General features: G+C 47.5%; 1 protein-coding gene across 6 annotated transcripts in view; it reads right to left on the bottom strand.

The window, feature by feature from the left end:
- GRAMD1B (GRAM domain containing 1B) overlaps positions 1-12125 on the bottom strand; it is a 205319-nt gene that overhangs the window by 135049 nt on the left and 58145 nt on the right. Inside the window, exon 1 of one of the 6 annotated variants that reach the window (XM_060179858.1) lies at positions 6576-6856. The exons of the other annotated variants lie outside the window; for them this stretch is intronic. Within the exon in view, the coding sequence (XP_060035841.1) occupies positions 6576-6685 (110 nt within the window). The 5' untranslated portion in view covers positions 6686-6856. Of the gene's footprint in view, positions 1-6575; positions 6857-12125 lie in introns of those variants that run through there. 6 annotated transcript variants of the gene reach the window in all.

Consider the following 12125-nt stretch of genomic DNA (forward strand, 5'->3'; position numbering starts at 1 on the left):
AGAGGAGACAGGAAGAAGAAAGAAGAAGGGAGAGAGAGTGAGTGATGGAGAAAGGGGGCAGCATTTGCTTCTCTGGTTGTGTATCTGATGGAGGAAGTGAATTTCTCTTTAGATAGCTCACACCAGCTCTATAGAAAGCCAGAGGGTGGGGGGAGCATGATAAAGAGCTTATTTCTCAAGGCATTCCACCTCCACCACCCATTTTCCTGTGTCACCTTGAGCAAACTACTCTGCTTCTCTGTGCCCTTATTTCCTTACCTGCAAGACAGATATTATAAGACTGTTGAAGTCAGAGACTGCTGTGAAGATGAACTAAGATAACACAAGTAAATTCTTTTCTCACAATAAATACTACCTAAGTGTAAAGATTTTGCTTTTGTTTTTCAGTTCAGTGGTTCACCTTTTATCTTCCCTAGACCATGTGACCTCTCTAGTCCCCAGCATGAAATTTTAAGTCTTTTGCAAAGCTCATCATGATAGAAGTAGAGTGGGCAGAAAACAAACTCATCATTTCATGTTTGCTTGTTTTAGATGAATAAACATAAATATAGGGAAGGATAACAGTCACTAGAATATGGAAAAAGGCAAAATATATATGGAAAAAGAAAGAAAGAAATGAGATTACAATCCCAGGTCATACACTGAGTGGTAGCATTAAGTGGGAAGAATAAAACTCAAGAGAGGAAAAAACATCAAAGAACAGAAAAATCCAAATGAAAAAAAAAAAAAGGTCTGGCCCAGGGAAGGGTGTGGTGGGTACAGCACTGGATTCACAGCATGAGGCTCTGAGTTGTATTCCCAGCATCACATGTACTAGAGTGATGCTATGGTTCTTTCTCTTCTCTTTCATAAGTAAATAAACATAAAAAAAGAAAAAGTAGGGGAAAAGAAATCCATAAAGGAAATCAGGGAACCCAATCAGGTCAGAAGCAGGAGAAAGATTCAGATACAAAAAGAGACTCAAAATTAAAATCTCAAAGATTTCCCTGAGAGGACTGGACTGAAGTGTCTGAGAGGAGTTAAGAGTGGGCAGAAATGGCCTGTATGAGGCTAACTGAATGGCATGGCGGCTGACACTGCCATGCTCAAGTCTGAATTGGTCTGCAAAAGGTGGGCTGATCTCTGATGATGCTGGGTGGCAGGGGGTGGGAGGTGGGGTGGGTATAGAACCATTTCATTTTGTTAAAGATTTACTTTATAGGAGAGGGTGGTGGGGGAGGAAGTGAGGGTAAGAGAACATGAATACTGAGTATGGCTCTGGCATGTGAATTTGGGGGACTCAAACCCAGAGCTCCTCACACATACAAGGCATGTGCTCTACCACTGTGCTACCTCCCCAGACACATTAACTAATGCTGTCTTTCTAATTACCATCTGAGGGCACTCAGGGTTAGAAACAATGGGAACTCGATGGGCTAGCTCTCCCATCCTGAGCCACCCACACCAGTTCCAGTGCACAGCTAACATCTCTGGCTACACAACTCACCGGCCACCCCCAGCCCAGTTACACCCCCTCCCTCCATCAGCTGGTCCCCAGACAGTGCTCCTAAGGGACAAGTTTGCGCAAGTGCAACACCCCCTTCAACAGCAGCTGTCAGCGTTAAGAACCGGCAATGCCTCAGAACTTAGACACTGCTCACAGAAGACACAGATGTTCCAAGTCATCTCTGGTCTGGTCCCCATACTTGCAGATTTGCAGAACTTCCCCTAGAATCATAAGTTTCATTTTTTCCTTTGTCTCTTTCTTTCTTTTTTGTTTCCAGGGTTATCGCTGCAATCTGGTGCTGGCACTACAAATCCACTGCTCCTGGTGGCCATTTTTTTTCCATTTTATTGATTGGACAGAGAAACTGAGAGGAGAGGAGGGGAGAGGGAGATAGAGAAAGGTAGACACCTGCTTCATCAATTGTGAAGTGGACCCCCTGCAGGTGGGGAGCTGGAGGCTTGAACCCAGACCTTAGTTCTATGTGCACTTAACTAGGTATGCCACTACCCAGACCCAAATCTTAGGCTTCTTTATGGAAAGAGACTCTCAGTTAATTTCCTGGGCAAATTTCCCATTGTAGAGGTTACTGAAGAGGCAGATAAGCACCTGACGTAGATGCCAAGTTCATGTATCCGAAGTGAGGCCAAAGTATCCACTGATGATAGATCCCAATAAATGGAGGTCATGAGACAAGTTAGGTAAAATAACTCCTTCTCCCACAAGATTACTAATGTTCCCACAAAAGGAGGGAACCACAGAAGCTGACTGAAGATCTTTCCTGCTTCTATCAAAATCATGATGTTTCTGAACAGAAATCCTTTTCTGGGTGAGAAGATATAGCTACTACACAGATTAGGAGACTCCTATGACCTCTGCCATCCCCTTTTACGGGTTTCCTATTTAAGTCTATGTTTCATACCCCTTTTTATTTACTTTTAAAAAATATTTATTTATTCCCTTTTGTTGCCCTTGTTTTATTGTTGTAATTATTGATGTCATCGTTGTTGGATAGGATAGAGAGAAATGGAGAGAGGAGGGAAAGACAGAGAGGGGGAGAGAAAGATAGACACCTGCAGACTGGCTTCACTGCCTGTGAAGCGACTCCCCTGCAGGTGGGGAGCCAGGGGCTCGAACCAGGATCCTTGAGCTGGTCCTTGAACTTGGCGCCACATGCACTTAACCCACCTGACTCCCTTCATACCCCTATTTATAAGGACAATTGGTTCAAGCATTTAGCCAGATGGGAATCCCATTGTTTCAGATGTTCACCAGGTAATGTGTGTGCCTTACCTTACACACGTGGCCTGGGTTCACACCTCACCAGCGCATGGAAGTTGGCACGCACTGGGGAAGCGCCAGGATAGAGTAACCTGCTCTCTCCCTCTTTCTCTTTTTCTACCTATCTAGGGGGAAAAAAATTAGCCTGGCAGTGAAGAAACTGCCTGGGGGGGGGGGAGGCCAAGGTTCTGAAAGAAAAGGGCAGGTCTGTTCACTTTTTCAATCCAAAGCAAGTCTGTCACAGAGTCAAATTAATAAAGCAAGAGTTTTAATAGCCCAGCCCTTCATTCTCCTTACAAATGCAGCCATTACATTCACACAAAGAACAACACAATGGGGCTTTGTGCTGGTGTATGTATGGGGGGGAGTTGGGAGCACTCAGACATTGCTCATAAGCCCCTCCCTAGATCACACTACTTTGAACCAGGATGACAATGGATTTTTCTGCATGGATGGAAGAGTTTCACCTTAAGACAAAGGAGGGAATGGCGCAGAGAGAAAGGGGATGCCCAGCTCACTGCTTGTATGTGCACAGCCCTCAGGATAAGAGGAAAGAAGCATTGAGCAACCTGAAAAGTTTGTGACAGCTAAGACAAAAGGTTAGTTTAATTATACATCCCCCGACCTTCCACCTGGCTGGAGCATGGGGTTTCCAGGGTTTTGCAGAAAATAGACAAGGGATAAACAGGAGGTCCCCGAGATGGGGGAAAACATACACAAGGTTACCCAGAGGTCCCCGAAAACTGATGTCAGAGGCCAGGAACAGGAGATCTGGGTCTTCCTGTCTGCACTCTATCCTATGGTGAGCTTGGCTGTAGACAGACTGGTGACAGCTATGGGCTGTGACCTGCAGGACCAGCTTCTTAAGAGAGAGGTTCAGACCACCCAAGTCAGAATCTCTAGGGATACATGGAGAATGAGCACATTCCTAGGCCAACCCCAGTCCATTGACTCAGAACTGGAGGGGCCTGTAAACCTGCATACAGAACATGCTCTGTGATTCTGAAACCCACCTGAAGGCTGAGGCCCATGAGGATCCCATGCCGGCTGCTGGTCACCCAGGGGGAAAAGTCCAGTTTTGTTACTTAACAGTCAGCACACTTGGTGCCATGCATACAATGTCTATAAATAAAAACAGTTACCAGTAGAGGTGTACAGGGCAGCTAGAGCATCAATCTTTGGCAGGTGCCTTCAAGACCCTGATGGAATATGAGGAGTAGCCTCTGCAAGTACCTGCTCGGAGCTGATACTTCAGGCTTTGAGGGGCTCTCATTGTACCTCTACCCTGGAGTAGAAGGGAGGTAAAAAATGCAAATCCAGGGTGGGAATGAGCCACCCTGGTGTTCCCCAGCCACACTCCTTCTTCACCCTGGCTGTAGGAGGAGAGAATCTCTCCCAGCAGGAAGTAGGGAAGCTGGGATATGAAACTGATACTTTCATGCACCTTGAAGGTGTCCATATCCAACCCCCACCATGGCCTTGGCTGTCTGGAGTGGCCGGCTGAGCTATAATTAATGATCCCCATCTTGCAGGTAGAGAAGAAATGCTGGATCGGAGAAATACTGCGCAGGTGATGGTTACACCTGCAGACAGTTCTGCTGACAGAGCAGCTGGGACTGCCTGCCCCGAGGAGCTGCAAAGGGAGGAAGGGACTCAGGGAGAGCAGAGGGGAAGGGGGCAGGCAGGTGATGGGCAGCCCCTTCTCCACCATGCCTCTGACTCAAGATTTGCTCTTCTCTCTTCTGTGAACCTATGCTAGACACATGAAAGCCACGTGTGCCATCTTCACTAGATCATGCCACTGATCCCCCCCCATCACATGTGTATGAGCCAGAGGAAATGTGAGGGTGATCACAGGACAAAGTCACAAGCTGTGACTGTGAGCATCCCCAAAGCTGAAGCATCATGGCACAGGCTCCGAGTCTCACACTCACAGATTGTTAGAACAACTAGAAGTCTCAGTTACTCACATGTTCACTTAGTCATTTATCAGTTACAGAGTTGGGCATTGTGCTCAGCTTGGGTGTGTACCAATGGACCAAACAAAGATGGTACCTGCTCATAGGAAGCTTAGGGGCCAGTATATAGAGAGAAATTATCCAAGTCACAAATGCAAGTGTTTACGGCAGGACTATGCTGACAGGGGACATAAGTGGGGGGAGTGAGAACCACAACATATGTGTGTGACTTCCCAGGACCTGGGGCCGCTCAATAGTGCCCCTTCTCCCAGACTAGTTTGTGCTTCTGCTGCACACCACCCACTTAGCTCAGCCCCAGCCTCCAGACTGCTGCCAACAACAGCCAAGCTGCTGTTGCAGTTTGTGTAAGCACTTTTCCCACCTAATCTCATGCTGTGGAGCCCCAGGACCTCCACAGAGCAGCAGATGCAATTGCCTCCCCTCATAAAGAAGGGGCAATTCAGAGAGGAAGGAATGATCCTGTGAGATGAACAGAGCCAGTAAGTGGCAGAGCCGGAATGTCATGGAAGGTTGGCCAGTCTTCAAAGCATTCCTGAGAAAGGACCTTGTGTCTACCCCAAAAGTCAGAGTCCCTTGCCAGCCACTACCTCCTGCTATGTACCTGTGTGCAAGGCACAGCGCTGGGTCATCCTTGAGTCAGAACTGGCTTGTGTTAGAGCTCAGAACTGCCATGAGAACACCCTGGGGAGAGAACGCTTGCCAATACGTGGCTGAACAGCTGTGGGCATCAACACATGCAGGGAATGTGGGGGAGGTGGTGAGAAGGGGGTAGGGGGAAGAGGGAGAGAGAGAGGGAGGGAGAAGAGTAAGACCAAAATCCCCCTTGAAATCCATTTGGCCTCACTCTACCTTTCTTGTCTCTCCTTATCCCATTTGTTCCATTTCCTTTTTCTTATTGCTGTGCCTCTCTCTCTCTCTCTCTCTCTCTCTCTCTCTCTCTCTCGTTCTGTTTCTCTCTCTCTTTTACCAGAGCACTGCTCAGCTCTGGCTTATGGTGGTGTGGGGACTGAACCTGTGACCTCAGAGCCTCAGGCATGAGAGTCCATTTGCATATCCATCATGCTACCTCCCCCGCCCCTGTGTTTCTCTTCACAATCTATATATACAAGGACCCTGCTCAGAAGGACCCTCTCAGGACAGCCAGCCTCTGATGGGGTCGGGCAGCTGACACTTGCTCTTCCTCTCCTCCATCAGCCCCAGACTGTGTGGTGTAGCATGTCCAGCAAGGAGCACCTAGACACTCAGGGGCCACTTTAGGAGGAGTTCTCTCATGCCGAATGATGCCCAGACACCCCCCATCTCTCCCCCTCTCTCTCTCTCACAGACACACACACAGACACACACACAGACACACACACACACACACACACACACACACACACACACACACACACTGGCCTATCTGCTCCAGCAGCTTGAGTCAAAGTATCAAATAAGTGGGTATAGCAGGTGAACACACAGGGACAATACTCCCCAAATGTCTTTCTCCCTCACACCTCTGAAGACACTTGCCTAGGGCACCCTAAATCAAGTAGATGACACTGTTCTCTGCAGCTCCTTTCTCTTGGGACCTCCAATTCTTTACCGATGGATGCAATGTGCCATGAACAAGCAAAATAACAACCTGGGTCGGGGACACACAGAGAGGGCCAGTCTAACAGCCCTCCACCTTGACCTTGGGAGCCTGTCACTGGACTGGGAACTATACACTACTTCCAAACACAGGAGCCAGGCACCAAAGTTTCCCACCTCTGTGAGAAACCCCAAGTGACCCCAAATCCTCCAAGTGCCACGTCCCCATGCCTGGTCTCCGGGGCCCCGCTGCCACCTACTTGGCTCGTAGAAAGAACAGCTTCTTCCTCAGAGAGGAGACGTGGGAGTGGCAGGCTTGCCTGACAGCCGTGCTACACGAAACTGTCTCAGAGGGCAGGTCCTGGACCATGCTGGCTTCAGGGCAGGACCTGCCACATGGCAGCCAGGACCCCTGGGGCCGTCCCCCTCTGGAGCTCCAAGGATTTGCTGCTGCTGACCTGGGCTCCTGCTTATGAGCTCTGCCAGCACTGAGATGACTGAGATGTAGGCAGGATGAAACACAGGCAGGTGCAGGGCCCAGGGTAAATGAGCCTGAAGCCCTGGATGGGCCCAGTCCCCTCCGCCTGCAGCCCAGCCACCAGCCTAAACACAGCCCTCCTGCATCTCAACATCTGGCAGTGCTCTGGGAACTGGGTGAGCTTGCTCCCTCCTGCCCTCCGATGGGGCAGGGAGCTGTACCTGCATGTGATGTCAGCTGCTGGTGCTGGAGGGCGGGGGAAGAAGCCAGTGGCTCCCAGAGGCCTTGCTACCGGGCTTCTTCCTGCAGGGGGAAGGGTGGGGGGGTAGCTACCACCTAGATCATTTGAGTGTCCCTGGGCAGGGAATTCAGTGGCCAGAAGCTAGAGTGCTTTGCAAAGAGGCTCTGTGGAAACAGTTTCTGGGACAGAATAAGCAGAACTGAAAGCTTCCTTCCTTCTAGCAAGAAGCTCTATATGATGGTGGCTAGGCCTGAGCTGGAAGTAGCAGGCTTACCTGTGGGCCTGTGGCTTCCAATTCCATCACCTTGGTTTTCCCATGTGTTCATTCGGGAATCCCATGCACATCTGCTGAGCGTTTACTCTGAGCCACAGATCGTGCTTCACTGCTTGTCCTTCAAGGTTTCACAGGCGTATGAGGAGATGGAGTGGAAAGCACAGAGTACACACCTGTGTGGCAATTGCTGGGCAGAGCTAACCAGGGCCACAACAACACTCATAAGACAAGTGTGGCAGGGAGCGAGCCCAGTCTAAGGGCACAGGGCCCTCATGCAAGAGGGCCCAGGTTTAATCTGCAATAGTAATGTAAAGTCAGAGCTGAGTAGTGTACAGTTCTCATAAAAGTAAATAAATCTTCATACTGCACCAAAGTAAAAGACTCTGGGGTGGGTGGGTGGGGAGAATACAGGTCCAAGAAGGATAACAGAGGACCTGGTGGGGGTTGTATTATTATATGGGAAACTGGGGAATGTTATGCATGTACAAACTATTGTATTTACTGTTGAATGTAAAACATTAATTCCCCAATAAAGAGATTAAAAAAAAAACAGAAAAAAGTAAATAAATCTTAAACAAAACAGAGGAAATGAAGGTGAGTCCTAATAAGTCACCTATGATGTAGACATTGTTAATTAAGCTAGTATTTGGAAAAGTGATACCAGAAACCCATAATTTTTATATGCCAATCTCATTCTACTCAGATTCCACCATTTATTAATTTATTACTGGTAATATCATTTTACCAGAGCCAGGCTCACCTCTGATTTAGGTGGTGCTGGGGATTGAAACTGGGCCTCAGGCATGAATGCCCTTTTGCATAGTCACCATGCCAAAGTGGTTCCCTCTTTCCACCATTCTTTTTTTCTTTTCTTTTTTTTTCAACTCCACCATTCTTGATCATAAAAAGTAATTTTACTTCCTCTTTCCCAGAGAACACAGGCTCCACTGCTACTATCCACCACACCTTCCTGCCATGTCACCCTTCAAGCACTCACCTGCACTGCCAGCCGCCATCCTCGCCCATGTAAGACTGAGCCTCTCATCTGTGAATGCACCTGTCTTTTGTTGCCTCCTCTAGACTGTGCTGCCTTTTATTTGCTGGCCAAATTCTGAACTGTGGACTCAGACTAGATTGCCTTCCCCAACCCAGATGTGAATCCTATGAAACCTTCACTTCTTCCACAGGCCCTTACTATTTCTATTATCACTAGCCTAATTCAGAAACTTGTCCATCTGCTCTCAGTTTCACTGCTGCTGAGTTGGTAATCTGCCCCTGCCTATCCAAGTAAGTACTCCCAAACTGGAGTCTACCACATCATCTTTGTCCTTTACTTTACCAAACTTATTACTACTTGATGCTTTATTTGTTTTCATTGTTGCTTTGCTTTCACTGGAAAGTAAACACCATGAAAGTAGAGACAATGGTTATCTTGCTTGTAACTGAATCCCAATGCCAGTAGGAGTACATAGTATGTGCTCAATAAACACTTGTTAAGTGAGGGAAGTAATGGGTGGTCACATAGGTTTCCTTCCATGCCTATCTGCTGCTGGTCTTTGCCCAGCAAATACAACCCCCCCCCACACACACACACACGTGGGGATAGAGATCATTTTCTGTGCAAAACTATCTGGGAGAGATCCACATAATAGTATCCGTCTATCAAAAGCCCCTCACTCATTTCCTGCCACCAATAAAGCCTGTACCATATCCTGTCAGGATGTGATATGAGCAGACACCTGTCTACCTGGCCCCTGGCTGGCTGCCCTCTGCTTGGAACATGATGAACAGCAAGATTGATGTATTTGCAGTTCCTGAGCACACTGGCTCTCTCACGCCTCCAAGCGCAGTACACTGTGTCCCTCAATGGGGCTGCTGTCCATGTGACAGACTCCTACGCACCGGGCAGCTCCCAGATGAAGCCAGCCCTCTCTAGGGAATCTTTCTGGAGTACCCCCTTCCCCCTACCAGCCCTTGACCCAGCAGCACAGCTGTTTTATTCTGGGACAAATTTCTTATTTCCAGAGTCTCTGACTCCCTAGCCCAATAGAAAGGGGGAAAAATGAGCATCTACTTGACAGACTTGTGGAGAGGGCTCTGTGAGAGTGTACGCAGTACTTGCTGTACGGGTCTGGGCACAAGCAACTGCTTCATCTCATCACCTCACACCCAACCCCATGTGTCAGTTACACTGCGTTTCTGGTATTACCCACCACAGGCAGAAGGCTCTTGTGGGAAACACTGTGGCTTAACCTACATGTCCTGTATATCTGTTTCTGACATTCTGCAGGTGTTTGATGTTCTACACATTCTGTCTCCGGTCCTTCAAGAACAGATCTTCTATGAAACTCAGAGTGAAAGTTCACATCAAGGCCAGAGAGAAAACTCACCATTAGGACACAGGAACCTACATGCCAGAGGCCCCCCGCGATATTTAGTCCTCAACACTACATAGGACAGAGCTGAGCAGAGCTTACTCTCCCATATCTATCTATCTATCTATCTATCTATCTATCTATCTATCTATCTATCTCATGAAAGACTAAATCAGAGTATTGGCTCTGATACTTAATAAGCACCAACCCAGCTCTTTTTTATGGTTTTTTAAAATGTTTTTTTAATATTTATTTATTCCCTTTTGTTGCCCTTGTTTTATTATTATAGTTGATGTTGTTGTTGTTAGATAGGACATAGAGAAATGGGGAAATGGAGAGAGGAGGGGAAGACAGAGAGGGGGAGAGAAAGATAGACACATGCAGACCTGCTTTATCACTTGTGAAGTGACTCCCTTGCAGGTGGGGAGCCGGGGGCTCAAACCGGGATCCTTATGCCGGTCCTTGTGCTTTGCACTACCTGCACTTAACCTGCTACGCTACTGCCTGACTCCCCAACCCACCTCTTTACATCTGTTATTTCTTCTATTCTGTGAAAGAAAAGACAAAAGTAAGCACTAAGATGGAGTAAAGCTAAGTAAACTGCTTTATTTTAAATGCACAATTACTAAAGGAACAAAGGTCATCAAAACTAAGGATGCCTGACTGTAAGATCTTCCCTCTCTCCAGCCCTGCACTGTGCCTAACAGCAGAGAGAGAGCCTCTGTCCATCTTGCGGTAGGGACTCCAGCGGGTTCCCCAGCATCTTGCAAACATTTAATGAAGCTTTGGTGCACACATGTCTACATGCAAAGAGGGGTGTGTGAATGCACACACAGGTCCAAAAGCAGCAGCATGCCAACACCCAGGCCCTGGCCATTTCTTTCTGTTTTCAATTTCCCTACCCTTACAAGGTTTCCTGGTCAGCAGAGACCAAGTTCTGTTAAACTGTATACACCAAAGGTTTGTTCCCCCCCCCCCCAGTAAAACAGCTTCTTTCTCCATCACTCTGGCTTTGTTTGAGCGTTCCCACCGTGGGGTAAATGTACTAAATAAAGATCAGGTGACTTGAGAAATTCTTTTATTTTTATTTTTTAAATTATCTTTATTGGATAGATAGTCAGAAATCAGAGGAAGAGAGACAGAGAGAGATACCTGCAGCACTGCTTTTCTGCTCACAAAGCTTTCCCCTTGCAGGTAGGGACAGGGGGGGTTCAAACCTGGATCTTTGTGCATTGTAGCATATGCATTCAACCAGGTGTGCGACCACCCGGCCCCAGCTTGAGAAATTCTAACAACTGGTCCAGTTTGGGTTGAGCCTGAGAACTAGTGTTTTCGAGGTGACCCCCAACTTATGTTCTATATCCCCAGGCGTGCATGCACACACACACACACACACACACACACACACAACGCGTGTGTGTGTGTGTGTGTGCGGGGGAGTTAAATCTCTTTTGTTTTCTATTTTGAGAAAGTCTCCATTTCCCAAGACACAAATTATTTTCCTAAAGCCACCCCTCTCCCTGATGCACACCTGTCCAGGAAATGACTCTCAATGCCTCTACTTGCACTCTGCACATCACAGTTCCAAAAACACTATTTCTTCAAGACAGAGACAGATGTTAAGAGGGGAAAAACTCCCAGAAGCCCTCAGGCTAGGATACTACATTGAGACACCTCCCCCATTGCTGTAATGAAGACATTTTAGTTTATTTATTTATTTATACCACAGTGCTCAACTCTTGCTTATGTTGGTATTGGGATTGAACCTGAGACTTCAGAGCCTCAAGCATGAAAGTCTTATGCATAACCATTATGCTATCTTCCCCCTCTCTGGACATTTTCTTAGACTACAGCAGGGCAGTCTCTAAAATTTTATATATATTTCTGAACCTTACAGAAGAAAAAGAGGGAAAAATTGCTTTAATTTGCCTATTGAAAACATATCTCATCTGGAAGCACTACAAATGCTGACCTTCAAAACATAAGAATCAGAGGGCCAGGTGGTGGCGCACCTGACTGAATGCACACATTATCATGCACCAGGGCCTGGGCTCAAGTCTCCACTCCCCACCAGTCCTACCTGCCTCCCTGGAGAAAGGACAGTCAATCAGACTGCAGACTGCCTCTGGGTAGAAAGCCTTTTCACCAGCAGGGTGCACTATGTGCCATATGGGGCCCAGAGACATCAACCCTCCCTGGACTTTGAATCTCACACTTGCCCCAGGCAAGGACATTGCAAACCGAGACCAACCCTGTCTCCAGAGACTCTTAATTGGGTGGAAATATATTAGAGGAAGGATTCGGTACAGAGTGTAAGGGTTTGTTCTGAGTTGAGAAGGGTGATTAATTAGTGCTCTGGGGACTTGTACTTTCCAGGAGAACCTCCACTGCCCAAAGGGGGAAAGAAGCTTCACTCGGAAAAGCCTGGTAGACACACAGTCC

Source organism: Erinaceus europaeus, chromosome 20, assembly GCF_950295315.1.
Source record: "Erinaceus europaeus chromosome 20, mEriEur2.1, whole genome shotgun sequence".
Classification (NCBI taxonomy): domain Eukaryota; kingdom Metazoa; phylum Chordata; class Mammalia; order Eulipotyphla; family Erinaceidae; genus Erinaceus; species Erinaceus europaeus.